This window comes from Corvus cornix, chromosome 4 (assembly GCF_000738735.6).
Source record: "Corvus cornix cornix isolate S_Up_H32 chromosome 4, ASM73873v5, whole genome shotgun sequence".
Taxonomy (NCBI): Eukaryota; Metazoa; Chordata; class Aves; order Passeriformes; family Corvidae; genus Corvus; species Corvus cornix.
In genome coordinates, this window is record NC_046334.1 from 48,845,550 (window position 1) to 48,862,553 (window position 17,004).

Consider the following 17,004-nt stretch of genomic DNA (forward strand, 5'->3'; position numbering starts at 1 on the left):
CTTTCATGGAAGCAGAGGATTTTCATGCATAGGCCTGAAATCAAACTCTTGTTTTACAGAAAAAAAGAGCATACTAAAGATGTTGATAGGGTTAGAGATTGTGTTTAAGCTCAGGACTGCTTCTTTTACTCTCAACTGTGAAGTCTCACTGATACTATCAATTTTATTACCTGTCAAATGTAGTTTATAGCAGGTACTTTTTCTGTGATAGCATCCCCATCCCCAGAATTATTTAATCTCAAAGTCAAGGAAAGATAATGTTCTTGTGCAATCAACAAGAATCCAGTTAGTGTCTCCTTGGCTTTATCTCGACGCTTCAGGCACTACTATGAGGATCCAGCCCTTGCAGCCTCTCTCAACTTTGTGCAAGCAAACATTTTTTGGAGCAGATGAGCTTTGCACTGACCAACACACTTATACCATGCGGTGCATTTGCACAACTCTTCTGTTTCCCCTTTAGATGGGTCCTGCATCTATCTTTGCCTTCCATGAGTGGCCCGTGATCACACTACCCAAATATATTTGATACCCTCTGTGGCCATTGTTAGTAGAGACTACAGTTTTCTTTCCAGGTGGCAACAGGCAGCTCCCATTGGGAAGAGGAAGGCAGTAAGAGCAAAAGTTCTGGGAGTGAAACTGCTGGCCACTCACACACCAACAACTAAGAGCAGGGTAGAACATCTGCAGGAACCTGAACAGGTTTCTGTTCCTCTTTTTAATTTCCCTATGAGAGAATGGAATCAATTTCTTTTCATTGCCATGTTCCCATTGGGAAACTAAGGCAAAGGTCATGTGCTGAATGCTGAGTCACTGCTTTGATTTATAGACCTGTTGCAGTTTGTGTTTTATCCCCGCAAGTTCAGTAATCATGTGACATTGCCAATCCTTAGAGTCAACTTATCTCCACAATTAAAATAATTCTCCACAAATATACAGGAAATGCTTAGCTTGACTGTAAAATAACACGCAATTTTATGGATTGTTAATTTTAAATTTGTTTTACTTAGTTTTCTATATTTGCTCCTTTACAAGAGAAGAATGAAAAGTAAGCAATACTATTCATTTTGTTCTAAACTAAAAATTTTATAATTGTTTCCAAAAGCTATTATCAGCTACATTTTACTGGTAAAGACACAATTGTGGAAATCACTGCAGGAAATGAGAGGCACTATCTTGACCTAAATTAATGTTTGCCTTCTAGCTCACAGAAGGAAACAATTAATAAAACAGGGATCCTGCCAACTGGACACATGCTGCTTTTCCACAATGGAGGATGAAGCACCTTTACTTTTCTCACTTCAGTGTCCCAGGAAAGCATCTGGTTTAGCAAAACCACGTTTTTCCTGTATTTTTCTTTGGCAAACTATACTTTCCCTTTAAATCAGCTCTGCATAGAGTTCCATTTGGGTTCAAGACCACTCAGTTCTCTGGGTCCTAAGCACACTGCAGCTGTGTGCAGTATTGCTGAGATATAAATAGATCACCATCTCAGCAGGTTTTAAAGCTACAAATAAGCTTATTAAAACTGAGACATTGCACAAACTGCATTCAGTTCTATTAATGCTGATCTTTCCATGCAGTAACACTGAATTCAGTTATTCCATAGCATTGCAGTGAAAGGTGAGTCAAAGTGATCTTAGATCTCTCTGGATCTAAGTTTACAGTAGATATTTCTCTGAATACAAACAGCCTCCTTTTCAGCAGGCTAATGTTTGAGAATTTAAAAAAATGTATAAAGCAATATTTTTTTGGCTTAGATGAAGCTTATCTTTCTATCCTCACATGAATCAAATTCAGCTTGGTAAGAGAGATAAAATGTGCAACAGGTAGTGCTGGTGCTGGTGGAGGTTTTGCTACTAGATGAACTAGTTAAACTCCACCAATGGCAAATACTGTTCTGTGTTTCAAAACCTGAATAATCATCTGTTTTAATTTTCGAACATCTGATGTAATAGTGATTTCACTTGGTAGTCTACATTTCATGATCCTTTTCTCTCAGATAAACATTATATTAGTCACCTGGTGTCTAAATAGATGCTAGTATCTCTAAAGAACTTGAAGAGAAATGGAAATGGAAGACTTTGAGAAAACTTTCTTTTTGTTTCTCCTTCAATTTTCCTTTTCTGGGATAATAGAGCTTTTCAACTTCTTTGAAACCGTACCAACCTTCCACTACATTTGCATTCTAAAATAGATTTATTTATATTTAGCATTTTTCTTTGGCTAGCAGAAGAGGTTATGATGCTGGATTAGTGCTTTATTCATAGCAGGATTTCAGATGAGTCACGGATATATCTCTGCAGCAGCTGTTGCAGACCTTGTAATGCCATTATGCCCTGACTCTGAGATGTTACACCGAGGTACTGTGGCTACCCTCTTAGTAATTTCTACAACACAGAAGCCCTTCAATGTAGATGGTAGGAGAGTATCAAGAAATTTTGATGTAGAGCATATCCTGAAGGCATAATGCACACAACATGCACTTTACAAGTTTTGTGACTTTTTCAGATCTTATATGGAAAAACACTGCAGAAGATGAGGAGCATGTACTTGCAGAAGTTTGTAGCTGTGACCTGTCAAAAAAGATTCACTTCCTACACCATGGTAAAAAAACCCAAAACATTTCCTAGCTCACAGTAAAAAAAAAAATGAAACCCAAAAACCCAAAACTCCGAACTAGCCAATGAAACAAACAAGGAAAAAAAACCCACAAACCCAGCAACAAAAAATAGCCAAACGAAATGCTTCCTTGCTCATAGTATGAAAAAAATCCACAAAACAAAAAGAAAAATAAATACTTCTTTGCTGATGATTTTAAAAAGTCCTATTTCCTTCTTCATCGTAAAAAGCCTCTGCAGATCCACTGAGAACCATTAATGTCTATGAGAGCTTTTAGGGGTCCTGCTGAAAAAGTACACAATTGTAATACAGAAGAAAATAGATCTCCTTTGATACCAGAAATGTGGCCAGGAATTTAGCTGAATGCCTGCAGAGGATTAGAAAGCATCTTACATATTCCCAACATCATTATAAAATTCTGAGTTCTGCGGAGGAGTTATCATAAGCATAGACCCAGATAATGCTTGACATTTTAAGCTTCAATGCCAAGAACTCTGCTAAGCTTCCACCCTTGAGTGATGCCATCTGCACAGGAATATTAATCCCGTATTTATCTCTAAGGTCTTTTATGTTAAAATAGTCACACTCAGCTAAATTCATATTTAGAGCAGATAACCTGCTACACCTGGGGATAGGTACATAACGTCCAGCCGCATGTCCTAAGCCCTCAGTAAACAACAGCTGAGATCACTTGTTTCTGTCAAGCCATCCAGTCAGATAATAGGCATTACTTTAGACTAATGGAAGATATATACCTGGCTTCTTACATACCTTTCTAACATTACACTTGCTAGTCAATGCTCATTTCATTTGATTTCATTCCACTGCCTTTATTTGAGCATATCTGAAGTTTATCTGGTTTATGAAGATATAAATAAAGTAATAGAGGACATTCACATAGAGATTTAATAGTAAAAAGTTATATTTCTGAAAATCAGAAATAGAATGGTGCAAAATTGTTATAGCATGAAGACACACAAATAAAAAGGGATAGAAGAATGAGACAAATAATTTTTTACACTGCTGATTACCCAAAAAGATAGATTTTTTTGATGTGTCAAACATCTCAAAGATAAAACAGGAATTCTCACTGCCTAATACAAAGGAATGGGCACCTGTCATGTTACACATTCACTCGCTCTGTATTAGAACCTCCCTTAAAGCTTTTCAGAGACTCCTATCATGCTGCATGTTTTCATTTTGCAATGAACCCAGCATAAAGACATTATTTTGTTTAAAGGTCATGCAAACATTAGCTGAGTACACTCTTAAACAAAACTATTTCATAAATACACATAGTTAGAATATTTCATAAGGGCCCAGTGTTGCAAGGCTTTGAATATATGAGCAATGACCTCATTCCCCAGATTCGTCTGTATTTATCACCTACATAAAAGGGAATAGACATCATAAATTCTAACAAAAACCTCAACACAGATCAAAATAATCTTGTGCCATAATGGTAAATATCACCTCTGGGCAACTAGGTATAGGCTAGATATAGCGTGTGTGAGCAATTAGGTACTGTTAAAACTGAAAGCTGGATGTTTTAGTTCCTTACATTGGGTGTTCAAAAGTTCCTGAAACAAGATACAACAGAATCTTCTTTTTTTTTTTTTAATGTATTGCAGCTGCCTTTCTATCTAGGTAGTTTTATAGCACTCTTCATTGTGGTATTGCAGAGCTAAATGAATGCTGAAGACAGACTTTATTAGAAAGTAAAATACCATGTCATGTGCATCTAACATAGACTAGGCATAATTATATTCTTCATTTAAGAGTGCCATTCTTTTAAAGATTACATGAGAATGCCCTTCTGCTCTTCATCTTTTTTTAATTGTGCCGCATTACCTTACTCTAGAGAAGACAGAAAGAAAATGGATAATGCAATAGGTCACCTCATTGAGGAATAATACTGATTTATACCACAGTATTATTTGGCACTGTGTGTTTTAGGCAGAAGCAGGTTTTTAGTTTGCTCTACCAACTAGACAATAACATGATGGGCTTAAAACTACTGAAAAAAAGATCTGGGCAGTATCCTTGCACTCCTAAGGCCAATAGCAAAAGGGACTGTCATGTTTAGCATGCCCAGGATTTAATTCTGAGCTTTTCTTTTTACTGAAGGACACGGAATATATCAAAGGAAAGTTTTCACAAAAGCATACGAAAACAAAACTTCTTTGGGAAGTTGAGAAAAGTGGTTTGTTACCAAAGCCTAAACTGAGCAGTGCTTCATGTGTACATTAAAGCCTGTAAAGTTCAACAGGCAACCAGGATGCTGTGACTTTCAACTCAGGACAAACTGACTCTGTAACCCATACAGTGAAACTTCCTAGATTTTTAAAGGCATTCTAGAGCCAAAGATAAAAAAAAACATCATGCAGGTTATTTTCAGTTTTCATTAAAACCATTATATTTCTATCTAAACCACCTGCATCTTTGATGTCAAAGGTATTCTTTTACAGGTGGACTAACATTCTCCTGGAATGCTTGATGACATGCACCATAAACATCGTGAGTATTCTGACACTCCTGAGTTTGAAATCTTACCTGTCATAACAGTTGTTGGACAATTGGTTATTACCCACAGCCCAAGAGCTGAGGCTCTTAACTGAGGACTAGGACAAGCACCCACCCCAATGCCAAATACCAGATGTTTGCCCAGGAGTGTGTAGAAAGCATGAGCTTCTTGACATCCTAAAAGAGGTGTACTTGGGTAGCTTAAGACACTTTATCCATTATTTTAACTCCTCTCTCTTCCTTTGCTTAGTACAATGTTCCAGTACTCCTACCTTCCCTATCCACAACTATTTCCTGACTCCAGTCCTCAGTGCTGCAATCACACCTCATCCTCCTTGCCATGCAATTGTCTCCAAAAGTGACACTGAAGAACACAGGAAGTTTAATTTTTTTAGTTGTTCACTGTTAACCTAGTAAGTGCCCTCTCGATCTGGGAAAAGCTAGTACAGAGGGGAATCCTGCCCTGTCCTTCAAGTCCCAGCAGATGGTGTAACCTTCAGAGATTTGGCTGTCAAATACTGACTGCACTGAGAATCTGCAAGCTCAGATGTTCGGAGTCATGACTCACCCAATTTCAAGTTGACTTTATTCTCAGCCACTTTTGAGCAATGTCATAAGGCATTCCTCTTACCATTAGGCAGATCAGCTGCATGTCTGCAAAGGTTCTGCAGTTTCTCAACTAAACAATCAGTTAATATTTAATGTAGGAGTCCCTCACCACACCATTTTCTCTCTCTCAAAAGGCTGGCTGCTCATATTTGGATGCACTGAAATCAGGAAGAGACAAGAAGGCACAGAGATCAGTTTCCAACTTCAAATCTGCTACACAGAAGAAGGGCACTACAGGCAGTGCCCATTGTACTGCTCTACTACTACAGAGTGACACCTGCTCACTCTCCTCAAAACATGGAGCTGACTCATGCACTATATTGCTTTGTTTAACAGATTCTGAGTGGATTTCAGATTGATAATTAATTTTTGGGTTGTGATTTTCTTCTCTTTACTCATATTTCAATATTCCTGCTATTTTGATAGAGGTTCTCCTTATTCCCCCTCCTTGTTCTCCCAGAAACATGCATCTAATTGGATATGAGTATTTTAACAATGTTTTTTGGAAAAGTATCCCAGCCGTTTTCAATTTAAACTTCAGCAGCCTTGCTCACCATCAAGTTATTCCAGATACAGTGTCATCTTTAAAATTGAAAGTGTTAAACCCAGCAAAAAATGGAGGAAAACAGCAGTGAATTCTACTATTGTTATCAAGGTAAAACTATATAACTTAAATTTGCACTGATTTCTTAAAGTGAAAGTAATCACTGAACAGCAGAATGAAATGGTCATGCTGTGTAATTAAGATCTGTGTGTGCCACCAGGCATTACCCTTTTAGCATTTTCTTATATGATTTGCCTTCACAGAAGAAACCAATCTAGTATAAACATATGCATTTTGTTTCTGTTCCGTGGCTTTAACCTAGTATTTGCATAAGCATGTGATCAGCCACAAAGAGGCCATCTGGCTGGCCAGACTCTCCTTGATCCATTTTCTTCATGTGCCAACAGCGCTTGCTCCCGTGCCATCTTCCTTGTGGATAAATCCGCTTGCCACAACACTATACCCAAACTATCAGCATGACTGTTTCAGTTTCTGTCTGCTGAGCAATGAGTGTTCGTGTGTTTGCCAGAGCTTCAGAAACATCAAGGAATGCCTGCAGAATGGTACAATAGCCTTGAACCCACTATGAAGGTCAAGAAGTCTGGCAAGAGTTCAAATCTTTGCCTTGTTGGTTTTCTTTTGTCCAACATGATGAATTTCCTCTTATTTTTTACACTCATGACTATCAAGAGAGTTACACACAGACCTTGACCTTCATGTTCCCCTTTAACTGTCTGCTTTTGTATGACTGCTTCCTGTTTACCCAGTTTACCAGCTACAGCATGACAAGGTCCTGTAGGTTCAGCAGATATGTACTGGCAGTCCTGTAAGAAACTGTCTCTACTGTGGACCTATATTTATGTCTTAAGACCATGGAAACCCAAGATGATGATCATTTCAGCCCAGTCTTGTAAGGTCTTAAACACCTGCAGAGAAACCTTGACAAATTGGGCAATCACCCACCATATGAAGTTCTGAAGTAGTGACTGGGCAATCACCAGCCATATGAAGTTCAACAAGGAAAGTGCCAGACTCTGCACCTGGAATGGGGCAGCCCTGGATGTACAGACAGACTGGGGAATGAGAGACTGGGAGAGCAGTGCCATGGAAAGGGACTTGGGCCTCCTGGTCGATGACAAGCTGAACATGAGTCAGCAGTGCCCTGGCAGCCAGGAGGGCCAACCATGTTGTGTGGGGCATCAGGCACAGCATCGCCAGCCGGGCAAGGGAGGGGATTGTCCCGTTCTGCTCTGCACTGGGGCAGCCTCACCTCAAGTCCTGCGTGCAGCTGTGTTAAATATAAAAAAGATATTAAACTATTAGAGAGTATCCAAAGGAGGGCAACAAAGATGGTGAAGGGCCTTGAGCAAAAGCCACATGAGGAGCAGCTGAAGTCACTTGTTCTGTTCAGCCTGGAGGAGACTGAGGGGAGATCTCATTGCAGTCTACAACTGCCTTTTGAAGGGAAGAGGAAAGGCAGACACTGATCTCTTCCCTGTGGTGCCCAACGACAGGACGCAAGGGAATGGCCTGGAGTTGTGTTGGAGGAGATTTAGGTTGGATTTTAGAAAAAGGTTTCTCAGTTGGGCACTGGAACAAGTTTCCCAGAGAACTGGTCACAGCACCTGACAGAGTTCAAGAAGCATTTGGACAATGCTCTCAGGCACATGGCGTGACTCTTGGGGAGGGAGGGCCAGGAATTAGAGTCAATGATCTCTGTGGGTCCCTTCCAACTCAGCTTATCCTGTGATTCTGCGATTCTGTGACCTCCTCTGAAAGGCTAAGCACTCTTCTTAGCATTATTACTGAAGCCAAGACCTCACTGTAATAGGGCTGGCATTATTCATGTTAATATTGAAAGAGAATAGCAAGGGACTGTAAGGATATTGTAGTTCCAAACCCCCTGCCATGGGCAGGGAACCTTCCACCAAACCAGATTGCTCAGAGCCTCATCCAGCCTGGTCTTGACCACCTCCAGGGATGGGGAGTCCACAACCTCCCTGGGCAACCTATTACAGTGCCTTACCACCCTTACAGCAAAGAATTTCTTCCTCATACCTAATCTAAACCTACCCTCCAGATGAAGGCCATTTCCCCTTGTCCTATCACTAGATGCCTTTGCCCCAAAAAAAAAACAAAAACCAAAAACAAAAATAAACTGTTCAAAAGATAAATAAAAGATAAATAAATGCTTCCAAAGTTGAGAATTTGGAAGTCATGTGTGACAACTTCTAAAGAAGTATACGGCACAATGAAGACAGCAGAGGTCCCCAAAGATCTCTTCCTACATAGCCTCTCTGTCCATATCCGTCCATCATTCTTGCAAATTGAGTTATGGGAAAGCGTATTTTGGGAAAAGATAAAGAGTAACTTCCCTCCACATGTAAAATAGACGATATGAAAGAAAAGGATAATGAGGTAGATTTAAAGAAGTACGGATACACTCGCTTTACTGACCAAAAGGAATGTTCCTGATGGCACATTTAATAGTATCTGTACTGTCTTTTCCAGGCCAAGCTACAAAGCAGACCAAGAACTGACCATAACTGTATTGCACCATTGTGGACATCTGTAGGTTGGCTGCTTCCAACTAGCACACTTCCTTTTAGCATGTGAGATCATAACTTTTCAGGAACTTGCATGTCTGATGTGGGCCAACTGATGCTGCCACACAGTGTTACAGGATGCACACCAGAGAACATGTTCTCGCAGGTTTCCACCGGTTCTGCAACCAACCACGAGTTTGGGTTTACGCTATGGAATTACAAATCCTTAAGTATTTTTCCCTTCAGTGCCCTGAATGTGAATCTAAAAGAGTATAAAGAAAATTCGAGTAAAGGATCTTTGGGCTCAGGTGTAGAGCTTGAACTACAAAGAACAGGATATATAGATGTAGTGTCTATTTGTTACACTCTGGATCTGCTCTCTTTCTGTTTGTCTTGGGGTTTTTTGTTTTCCTCTGATTTGTTTATGCACTCAGGCACTGCTACAGCAGCTGAGTGAGAAACTAACAGGAATGCCTTGATAGGTTTCTACAAAGCAGCCAAGAGATTGAATTATTTCATGTGTTTTGTGGTATTTTCTGTATGTCTAAATATCCACTTCAGGGGTCTTTTATTAACATGCTTTGCTTCAGGGAAGGAGAAGTTTTGTATTTCATAATCACAAAGGAAATGCTCAATGTAAATTTACACTGGCTTGAATGGAAAAAGCACATTCTATAATAAAAATTTCCCAGAAATAACATTTGGGCAAGCAGAAGATACGCTGTTTTCTGTTAAACCACCAAAGTAACTGTAAGGAGTTTCACTAGAAGTATTTGAAATATCAGCAAAGTCAATATTTTTTAAAAAACTTGCTTAGGAGATATATCTATCTGAGAAGATTAAAAACCTAACATGAGAAATTCCAAAGTTTAGAAAATAACAACGAGGTAACATGTAATTTTGTAAATAAAATATTACCATTTTAATGGTTTCAGGAAGAATTTTAAAGCACTTAATCTGATCTGCTTATAGAACAGGTAGCAGAAGCTTATGCTTAGACATATGCACATTGGATTTAAATATCAGTACACAAAGCCTGTAAGCATTACCCTTTCAGAGGGTCAAAGAATGTAATGAAAGAAAATATATGCTATTGCTCCTTTGAGCACAGCACTAGTTGTGTTCAGCAATACCACACATAGTCTTCTAGTAAATTACAGACTCACCTGAGCTAAAACGGTTGCTTCCCTGTACCTTTTTGAATTTTAGATGTAGCTATTTATAAAACTTCATTAGACACTTCCCATGCTATGGGAGTATCTTGTGTAGTAAATTACAAAAGTAATGGTTCAAAATTATGAGCCTTTGAGATTAATTGCACAGCCACGAGTTGCTGCAGTATCCTATGAAGCAGAAAAAGACATATACCAGAAACCCTTTCCACAAAGCTCTGGGAAAGAAACAAAAGTTAGACTAATAATTTTCCCTTCCACTACTGTATGAAACCTGGCCACTTGTTTTCTGTCAATATATCACAAAGGGAAGTTGCACCACTTCCTATGCATTAATAGCATTACTGGGAAAATCTAGACTAAAATTTTATACGTACCAAGTTTGTGAAAACTTCAAGCCTGCAGACCTCATTTATCCTGCTTTATATGCAGTCATTTTGTGTAGAGTATTTTTTACTCTGGTAGGCTAGTACAGTGCATAGTTAGTATACCACAAAGAATGAAAACTTCTGTATTTTCTAATAAAATAAGTGTTTATACCATTTGCAAGAACAGATCTGAGTTGGGTTAAGTACTCTATATCCCCAAAGGTCATTAGAGATGAAATGGTGAGATAAGACTGGATCATCATAGCTCAGTCAAATCATCAGGCTATGGAGTAGTGGAGGTGATATTTTTGACATATGAATAAACGTGTATCCTTTCACAATTTTCTTTTATTAGCTCAACATTTCAGCTGTCATTGCAAGACATTTTCTGAAATGTCTGGAATAACTTATTCTTCTCAATGAATATGCAATTTTTCTGCATATATTTAAAAAATTAGGATTCTGTCATCTTTTGTTCCAAAAGGTAGTGTGTGCTAATAAATTAATGCTAATAAATTTCTATCTGTTCCACCAGAGCTTCCACATATTTCAAAATAAACATTGAAGAGGAAACTCAATTAAGAATGTCATCTAATCTTTAAAGCAGAATATAGGCATATTGTTTAACTTACAGCTGTGTTGGAAAGCAGACTGGCTTGCTTCTGTTTTGCAGTCCTGTCATGTACATTCCAAACAAGCGATGATCCAAAACTAAATATTGGATTCCTTAAATATAGAGCATATTCTCAAGTGCATAAACTAAGCATACTCTCAACTTTAAAAGCTGCAGAAGCCTTTTCTGACCTGTTTGTATCAAAAAAAGAAGGGTGGTGTGTGGAGGTGGAAAATTCTTGAGTAACACAGGCTCCATTTACATAGAAGAGCTGAAAGAATGGAGCTCATACAGTTGCCTTCCAAAGGAAAGAAATAAATACACGGGCCAGTTGGTTCTGCTGGCAGATCTTGTGGGGGAAAGGCAGAAGAAATAGATGCTACTGTGCTTCTCCTGGAGTAATGTTGCAAGTGGATGGAGACTCTTAGGAAATACAGTGGCTGAGTTTCATTCATTTGGATGACATCTGGATTAACTGTCTGTTGTGTAACTAAATGGTTAAACATGTTTATCTTACCATTGAGACTTTGTAGAATAAAAACCGGAAAACCGGAGAATTCCTTAACTGATGGCAAGATTTAATAAACCTTTCTCATTCTTTCAAATATAACTCATGCTATAACTTTAAAAAGGGTTTTCTCTTAAAAAAAAAAAAAAAAACCCCGAAACGATTAAGCTTTCATAGTAACTCAGAGTACACAAAAGTAAACCAAAAATAACGCTAGTAATTTTGTGGCTGTGCTGTTTTGTGAGGTGGATAGTGGCCTTATTTGTAAAATAACTATTCATAATTTTAAATAACACTTGGCAGCATTGTTATAGTATCTTCTGTTCTAAAGAGGGTATACTTCAAGCTGTCCAAAGGTATCAGGAATAAGCACCACCTGCCAGGGATATTACAGCCAAAAAAACCAGTTTATGCTTATAAAATAGCATCCAAATGTGGATTTAAGTGACAATCCTATTTGCCACCAGCGCTGCAGTAATTTGGGGGAAAATGCATGTTGACTGGCATGTATACTGATTTATAGTGAGTTTCACGGTTTGGTTGCAGCCTTTTAACAATAGGGTAGCTGCTAGAAATTGCAAACCACCACTTCCGCCCCCCTAAAGATCCTCTTTTACAAAAGGGCCCTATTTATGCTGGGAGGTTTATATATGTTGAGTCTCCTAAATGACTGCTTCAGTCAGGCTTCAATGGACTCTCACAGAAAACTAGTAGCTCTTTCTTGCAGAAAGTGATTTGCTCCAGCCAAGACTGCCCACAGCTGACCAACCCACACTAAGGATTTCTTAAAACTGGATGAGCAATGCATTTTGTTTTACCAGAAAAATGCATGAAGAGAGATCTTTCTACAATCCTTGTTTCTGGTTCTAAAAAAAAAAAAACAAAACAAAAAAACTCAAAACCCACAAAAACACAAACAACCCACACAGATTGCTGCATAGGATGATGCAGAAGAGCATTCTCTTTTGAAGGACAGTCTTGAGCAGGTTTTCTGGCCTATGACTTGAAAGAAATCCATGCTATTTATTTCCTAATGCAGTCTTCTCTGAAGCAAAGTATTCCTCTTCCTTGGTATCTGAGCTCGGCAGCTACAAAAAACAAATTCTTGGTTCACTTTCCTCTATGAGTGAAGCACTGGCTCATAAAATCATAAAACCATTAATGCTGAAAAAACCCTCTAAGATCATTGAGTTCAACCATTAACATAAGACTGCCAGGTCCATCACTAAACCATATCCCTAAGTACCAACAACATCTACTTGTTTTACTTGATCTATTTACAGAGATTAAATTTATAAAATTTTATCAAACAAAGATTCACTCTGTTGCTGTTAAGAAAGACTATATCTATATATATCTATATCTTATTTTCTCAGAGTGGGTGTGTATGCCCTGTAGTGAAAACAGCAGCAATCCTACATCTGCAATCTGTGTTATGTACTTTCTGAAGGACACAATGGTGGCCTTTAGAGGACATGTCAGCCTCAAACCCTCTCAAGATTCATGGGATAATAGTAGCTTTATTCCATTTCAAAACTTCCATCATCCTCTAGGCAGTTAGTATGCTTTATGCCTGACTGAAACAGATATAAGAAATAATTATGTCAAGTAGACCTGGCTCCAAATCCCATCATCTTTCCTATTTTCTTCTGCATCCTGTTTTTACCGAGACATAGGGACAACATGCGGCAGCCGCACTGCTCAGCCTGTTGCAGTCACCCCAGTGTCACGCTCAGAGCCTTGAAGTGCTGCTGCTGCTGCTGCTTCCGCCCGACGCATCTGCGGCTGGGACCTCCTTTCCAACAGCCCACAGGAGGAGCGCCTGGATTCACACTGACTCACGGCTGTCAAACTGCGGCATCCTGACTGAGGAGAGATTAAAAATACAAGCCAGGCGAGAGTTTGAAGGCTGCCTGTCAAACACAGCGTGGCACCAACCCTCTCTTCGCCTGATGAGGGCTATGGAACACCATTTCAAATTCCCTCTCTGGATGAACGCCTCCCGGCCCCCACCGCGCCCCTCGCTCCATTTACACATCGCTCAGCAGCGTACGACACCGAGGGAGGGAAGGAGTCCGCTCTGTATATAATCGCGGCTGAGCAGCTCTGCCGGCTCCCCGCCGGGCCTGCTGCCCTCCGCCCCCTGCCGCCCCTGCCGGGCTGCACACGCTTGCCAGGGCCCCGCTCACCCCGCCCGGCCCCCGCCACTCCCCGCCCCGGCCCCGCGTCCCGGTCGCCGCGGCTGCCGGAGGCACCGGGCGACCTTCCCCGGGGCTTCCCCCGCCCGCCCCCAGTGCCGGGCAGCGGCCCAGGGCTCGGCGCGTTCCATTCCCCCCGCGTCACGGGGTGGGGGGCGCATCGGAAGCCCTTCGTTCGCTCCAGAGGCGGGACACAGGCCGCTGCAGTGCCGGTGCCCGCTTAGGCGCAGTGACCCGACAAGCTTGACCCCGGGGGGACGGGGAGATGGCGGCGGGACGCCTCGGGACAAGGAGGCGGGGAGGGGGGGGCGGAGTTGGTAGGTTCCGGAGGGGGCCGGCGAGTGCGGAGCGCGGGCGCCGCGGCTGTCAGTGAGCAGCGGCGCCGCCAGCGGGGAAAGGCGCAGCCGGGGAGAGCCGCCGCCTCGGGTTGCCGGAGGAGCCGCCGCCGCCGCCGTCGGGACCCTCCGCCCTCGCCCCGGGCCTCGCAGCGGCGCAGGGCGCGCTCCGGCGCGCGGCAGGTGCAGGGCGCGCCGTTGGAGGGAGGTGGCCGCGCCACCGCCCCGGCGATGCCGGCGGTGCAGAAAACGGTGTCCGAGATCCGCTCCCGCGCAGAGGGTAAGAGCCGCCCGCCTCTCCGCGCCGGCACGGAGGGACGGGGGAGCCCGGCCGGCGTTCCGGCGCGGCGGGGTCTGCGCCGCTTGGCCGGGAGGGGGCGGTGGGAGCCGCCGCCGCGCCGCCGCCGCGCTCCTCTCCGCGGTCTCCGGTCGTGCCGTGCGCCCCCGGTGGGGCTGCGGCGGCGCCGACCCCAGCTTGGGGCGTCAGCGGTGCCGGTCTTCTCAGGGAGGCTTCGTATTTGTCGATATCCGGTGAGCCCCGGGCGGCATTTTGCCTTTCAGCGATGGCAGCGGCGGTTTCAGGGCGAGCGGTGGTTTCGTTTCCCCGCGGTGGCTGGCTGCTCGGCCCGCCGGCCCCAAGCGGCAGCGGTGGCTCATGGCCTGGGGTCCTCGGCCCCCAGGAATAAGCCGGAATCCCTCTTTTGTGTGTAGCATGTACGTGTGCGCTGATCATCAGAAATAAGCGTTTCTGATACAGGGCATGTGCCAGGGAGCTTCGGACAGCGCTCATGTCTCGTGCCTAAGTGGGTTTGCTTAGCCTTCAGATATCGTGTCAGCAGCTGCCTTGTGAAAAGAATCACTGCAGTGAATTTACTTTGCTATAACATTCATTGCATGCAAAAGTAAAATTCGGAATCGTGGACCCCAAAGCAGCAGTATGTTGGGACAACCTGTGATTTTTGGTTGCTACAGGTAAGAATAACAGTGTCCCGGTAGTGGCACAAGAGGTATTGAGGCAGGTATGCAGGGTTTATCCCATTGTCTGAAAGTTTCCTCGTTTAAACCATACATCAGGGTTTTTTTATTTTACTTTATTTTACTTTATTTTATTTTATTTTTAGCTTTGCTTTGCTTGATATAGGGAGGCAGAAACTTCTTCCCTGTATGTTTCTTCCTTCTTCCAAACAATATTTTATTTAATTTCTGTGCAAGGAAAAGCGCAAACAAACATAGATTAGAAGTGGGCTGATATCTTGATGTTCTTTTCCAGTTTTACCATGTTATATCCCTTCCTCCACCAAAAGTAGGTTTGTAGGAGGTCTGGATCTGCTTCTGCCTAGGAAATGTTAGTGGCAAAGAAATAGAAGAATGCATCTTTCTAAGAAGAAAGGGAGAAAGTGCATCCTTTCAGGAACACTTCTGAAATGTGTTCACAACCAGAGCAGCAGTCCTGTATACTCACAGTGATTAGTAGACGTATATAATGAGACTAGTTAAATGTCCAATTTTTCAGTGCTTAATTTCAGTTCTTTTCCACTTACCCTTGTTCCAGACAATTGGTTTTCACTGCAAGCTGAGCATTGCATATTTAAATTGGGAACGTTGATGCTCTCTTTAAAATTATCTAGTTACAGAACTCTTAATGGTTATTAACTGAATAAATGTGATATTCCCTGAAGGTAACTGGCTATCCAAGATTCACAGTTGCAGTAAGAGGGGAAAAAAAAGAGTCTGGTTTATTTTTCAAGGTTGAATGACTGTGAAGCAGTTAAATACTGGGTTTAAGAAGCTTGCCAAAACCACTTTTTTTAGGACTGGCAATAGGTATAAAACATCTTTTAAGAAACTTAACTTTCACAAAATGACATGATAGTTTTTTCATTATACCAGTGGAGTTGATTCTATATGACTCATAGTGTACTTTATATATAGTACTACTCAAAAAAATTAGAAATCTGGTACTGTTTTCTTTTTCTTATATTAATGTGACACTAATTAATTTTTTCTGTATTTAGTTCTGGTTGTGTATACATAATTCACAATGAAACCAACATTAATGCGTCTCTTCCTTTTTTTTCTTTTTGAGATGAGTGCTTCCGAGTCTAGTTAGTCCACACATTTAGACTATGTAGTTGGCATTTCTAAACAGCTCTTTGTAAGTAAATGCTACTGTTTTCTAAAAAAGAGAACTCCAGTATTCTGCCATGTGGGTCTCAGTATTTGACAGGGACATAAAGGAACTGTAAAATCCTGGTTCTGGCCATCACCCAAGTCTCTTAGATAAGCACAATGCAAAGTGATGATAAGGCTGCTTTCAGAGAACTCCACCAAAGTCTTATCCCCAGTGCAGAGTTGTTATTGGCAGGGTCCCTCTGTGTTCTTGGAACACTAGTAATACTGTAATCACAAACAACAGCTTCCATGACTTCTGTCATGGTGTGGACCATTCCTTAGCCTAAGACTTGGGGGTCTCTGAGAGACAAGCTTAGTATTACTTTCCTTATTCTAGAATTTTTGTATTGTATCTTTGGGTCTAAAATGTCATTTTTCTCTCCTGTCACTGCAGCAACTAATTTCTGCTTCAGAGACCTTTTCCATGGATCATGAGCTGCCTTATCAGGCTGGACTGTCTGGACGTCATCTCAGAAAGAACTAAGCTCTCTCTCAAATAACAAGATAGTGATACTGTTATTACGACTGTTGTGCTCAGATGAAGCAAACGGAATCTGAGCTGTCAGAATGATGTGCACATATGTCATTCCCAAGAAGTGGTCAACAGTTGCACAGAACAATTGACACTACAGTCTGTAAATTATTGCAAAATAAAAATTGTAGGTGTTTTAGGGTCTGTGAGCCAACATGTTATGTGCATAGAGAAAAGAATTTGAACAAAAAGGAACTACTGATTTTGTGCCATTCTTCCAAACCTCAGCAGGTTCTTCATGGCTGATGAAGGATAACCAGGCATG

General features: G+C 41.6%; 1 protein-coding gene across 3 annotated transcripts in view; it reads left to right on the forward strand.

Moving 5' to 3' along the window:
* The first annotated feature begins 14,064 nt into the window (after positions 1 to 14,064).
* ATP8A1 (ATPase phospholipid transporting 8A1) overlaps positions 14,065 to 17,004 on the forward strand; it is a 108,373-nt gene continuing 105,433 nt past the window's right edge. For 2 of the 3 annotated variants that reach the window (XM_039550881.1, XM_039550882.1), the window contains exon 1: positions 14,065 to 14,315. In XM_039550881.1, the coding sequence (XP_039406815.1) occupies positions 14,267 to 14,315 (49 nt within the window). In that variant the 5' untranslated portion in view covers positions 14,065 to 14,266. The remainder of the gene's footprint in view (positions 14,316 to 17,004) is intronic. The other variant, XM_039550880.1, reaches the window with a different exon arrangement.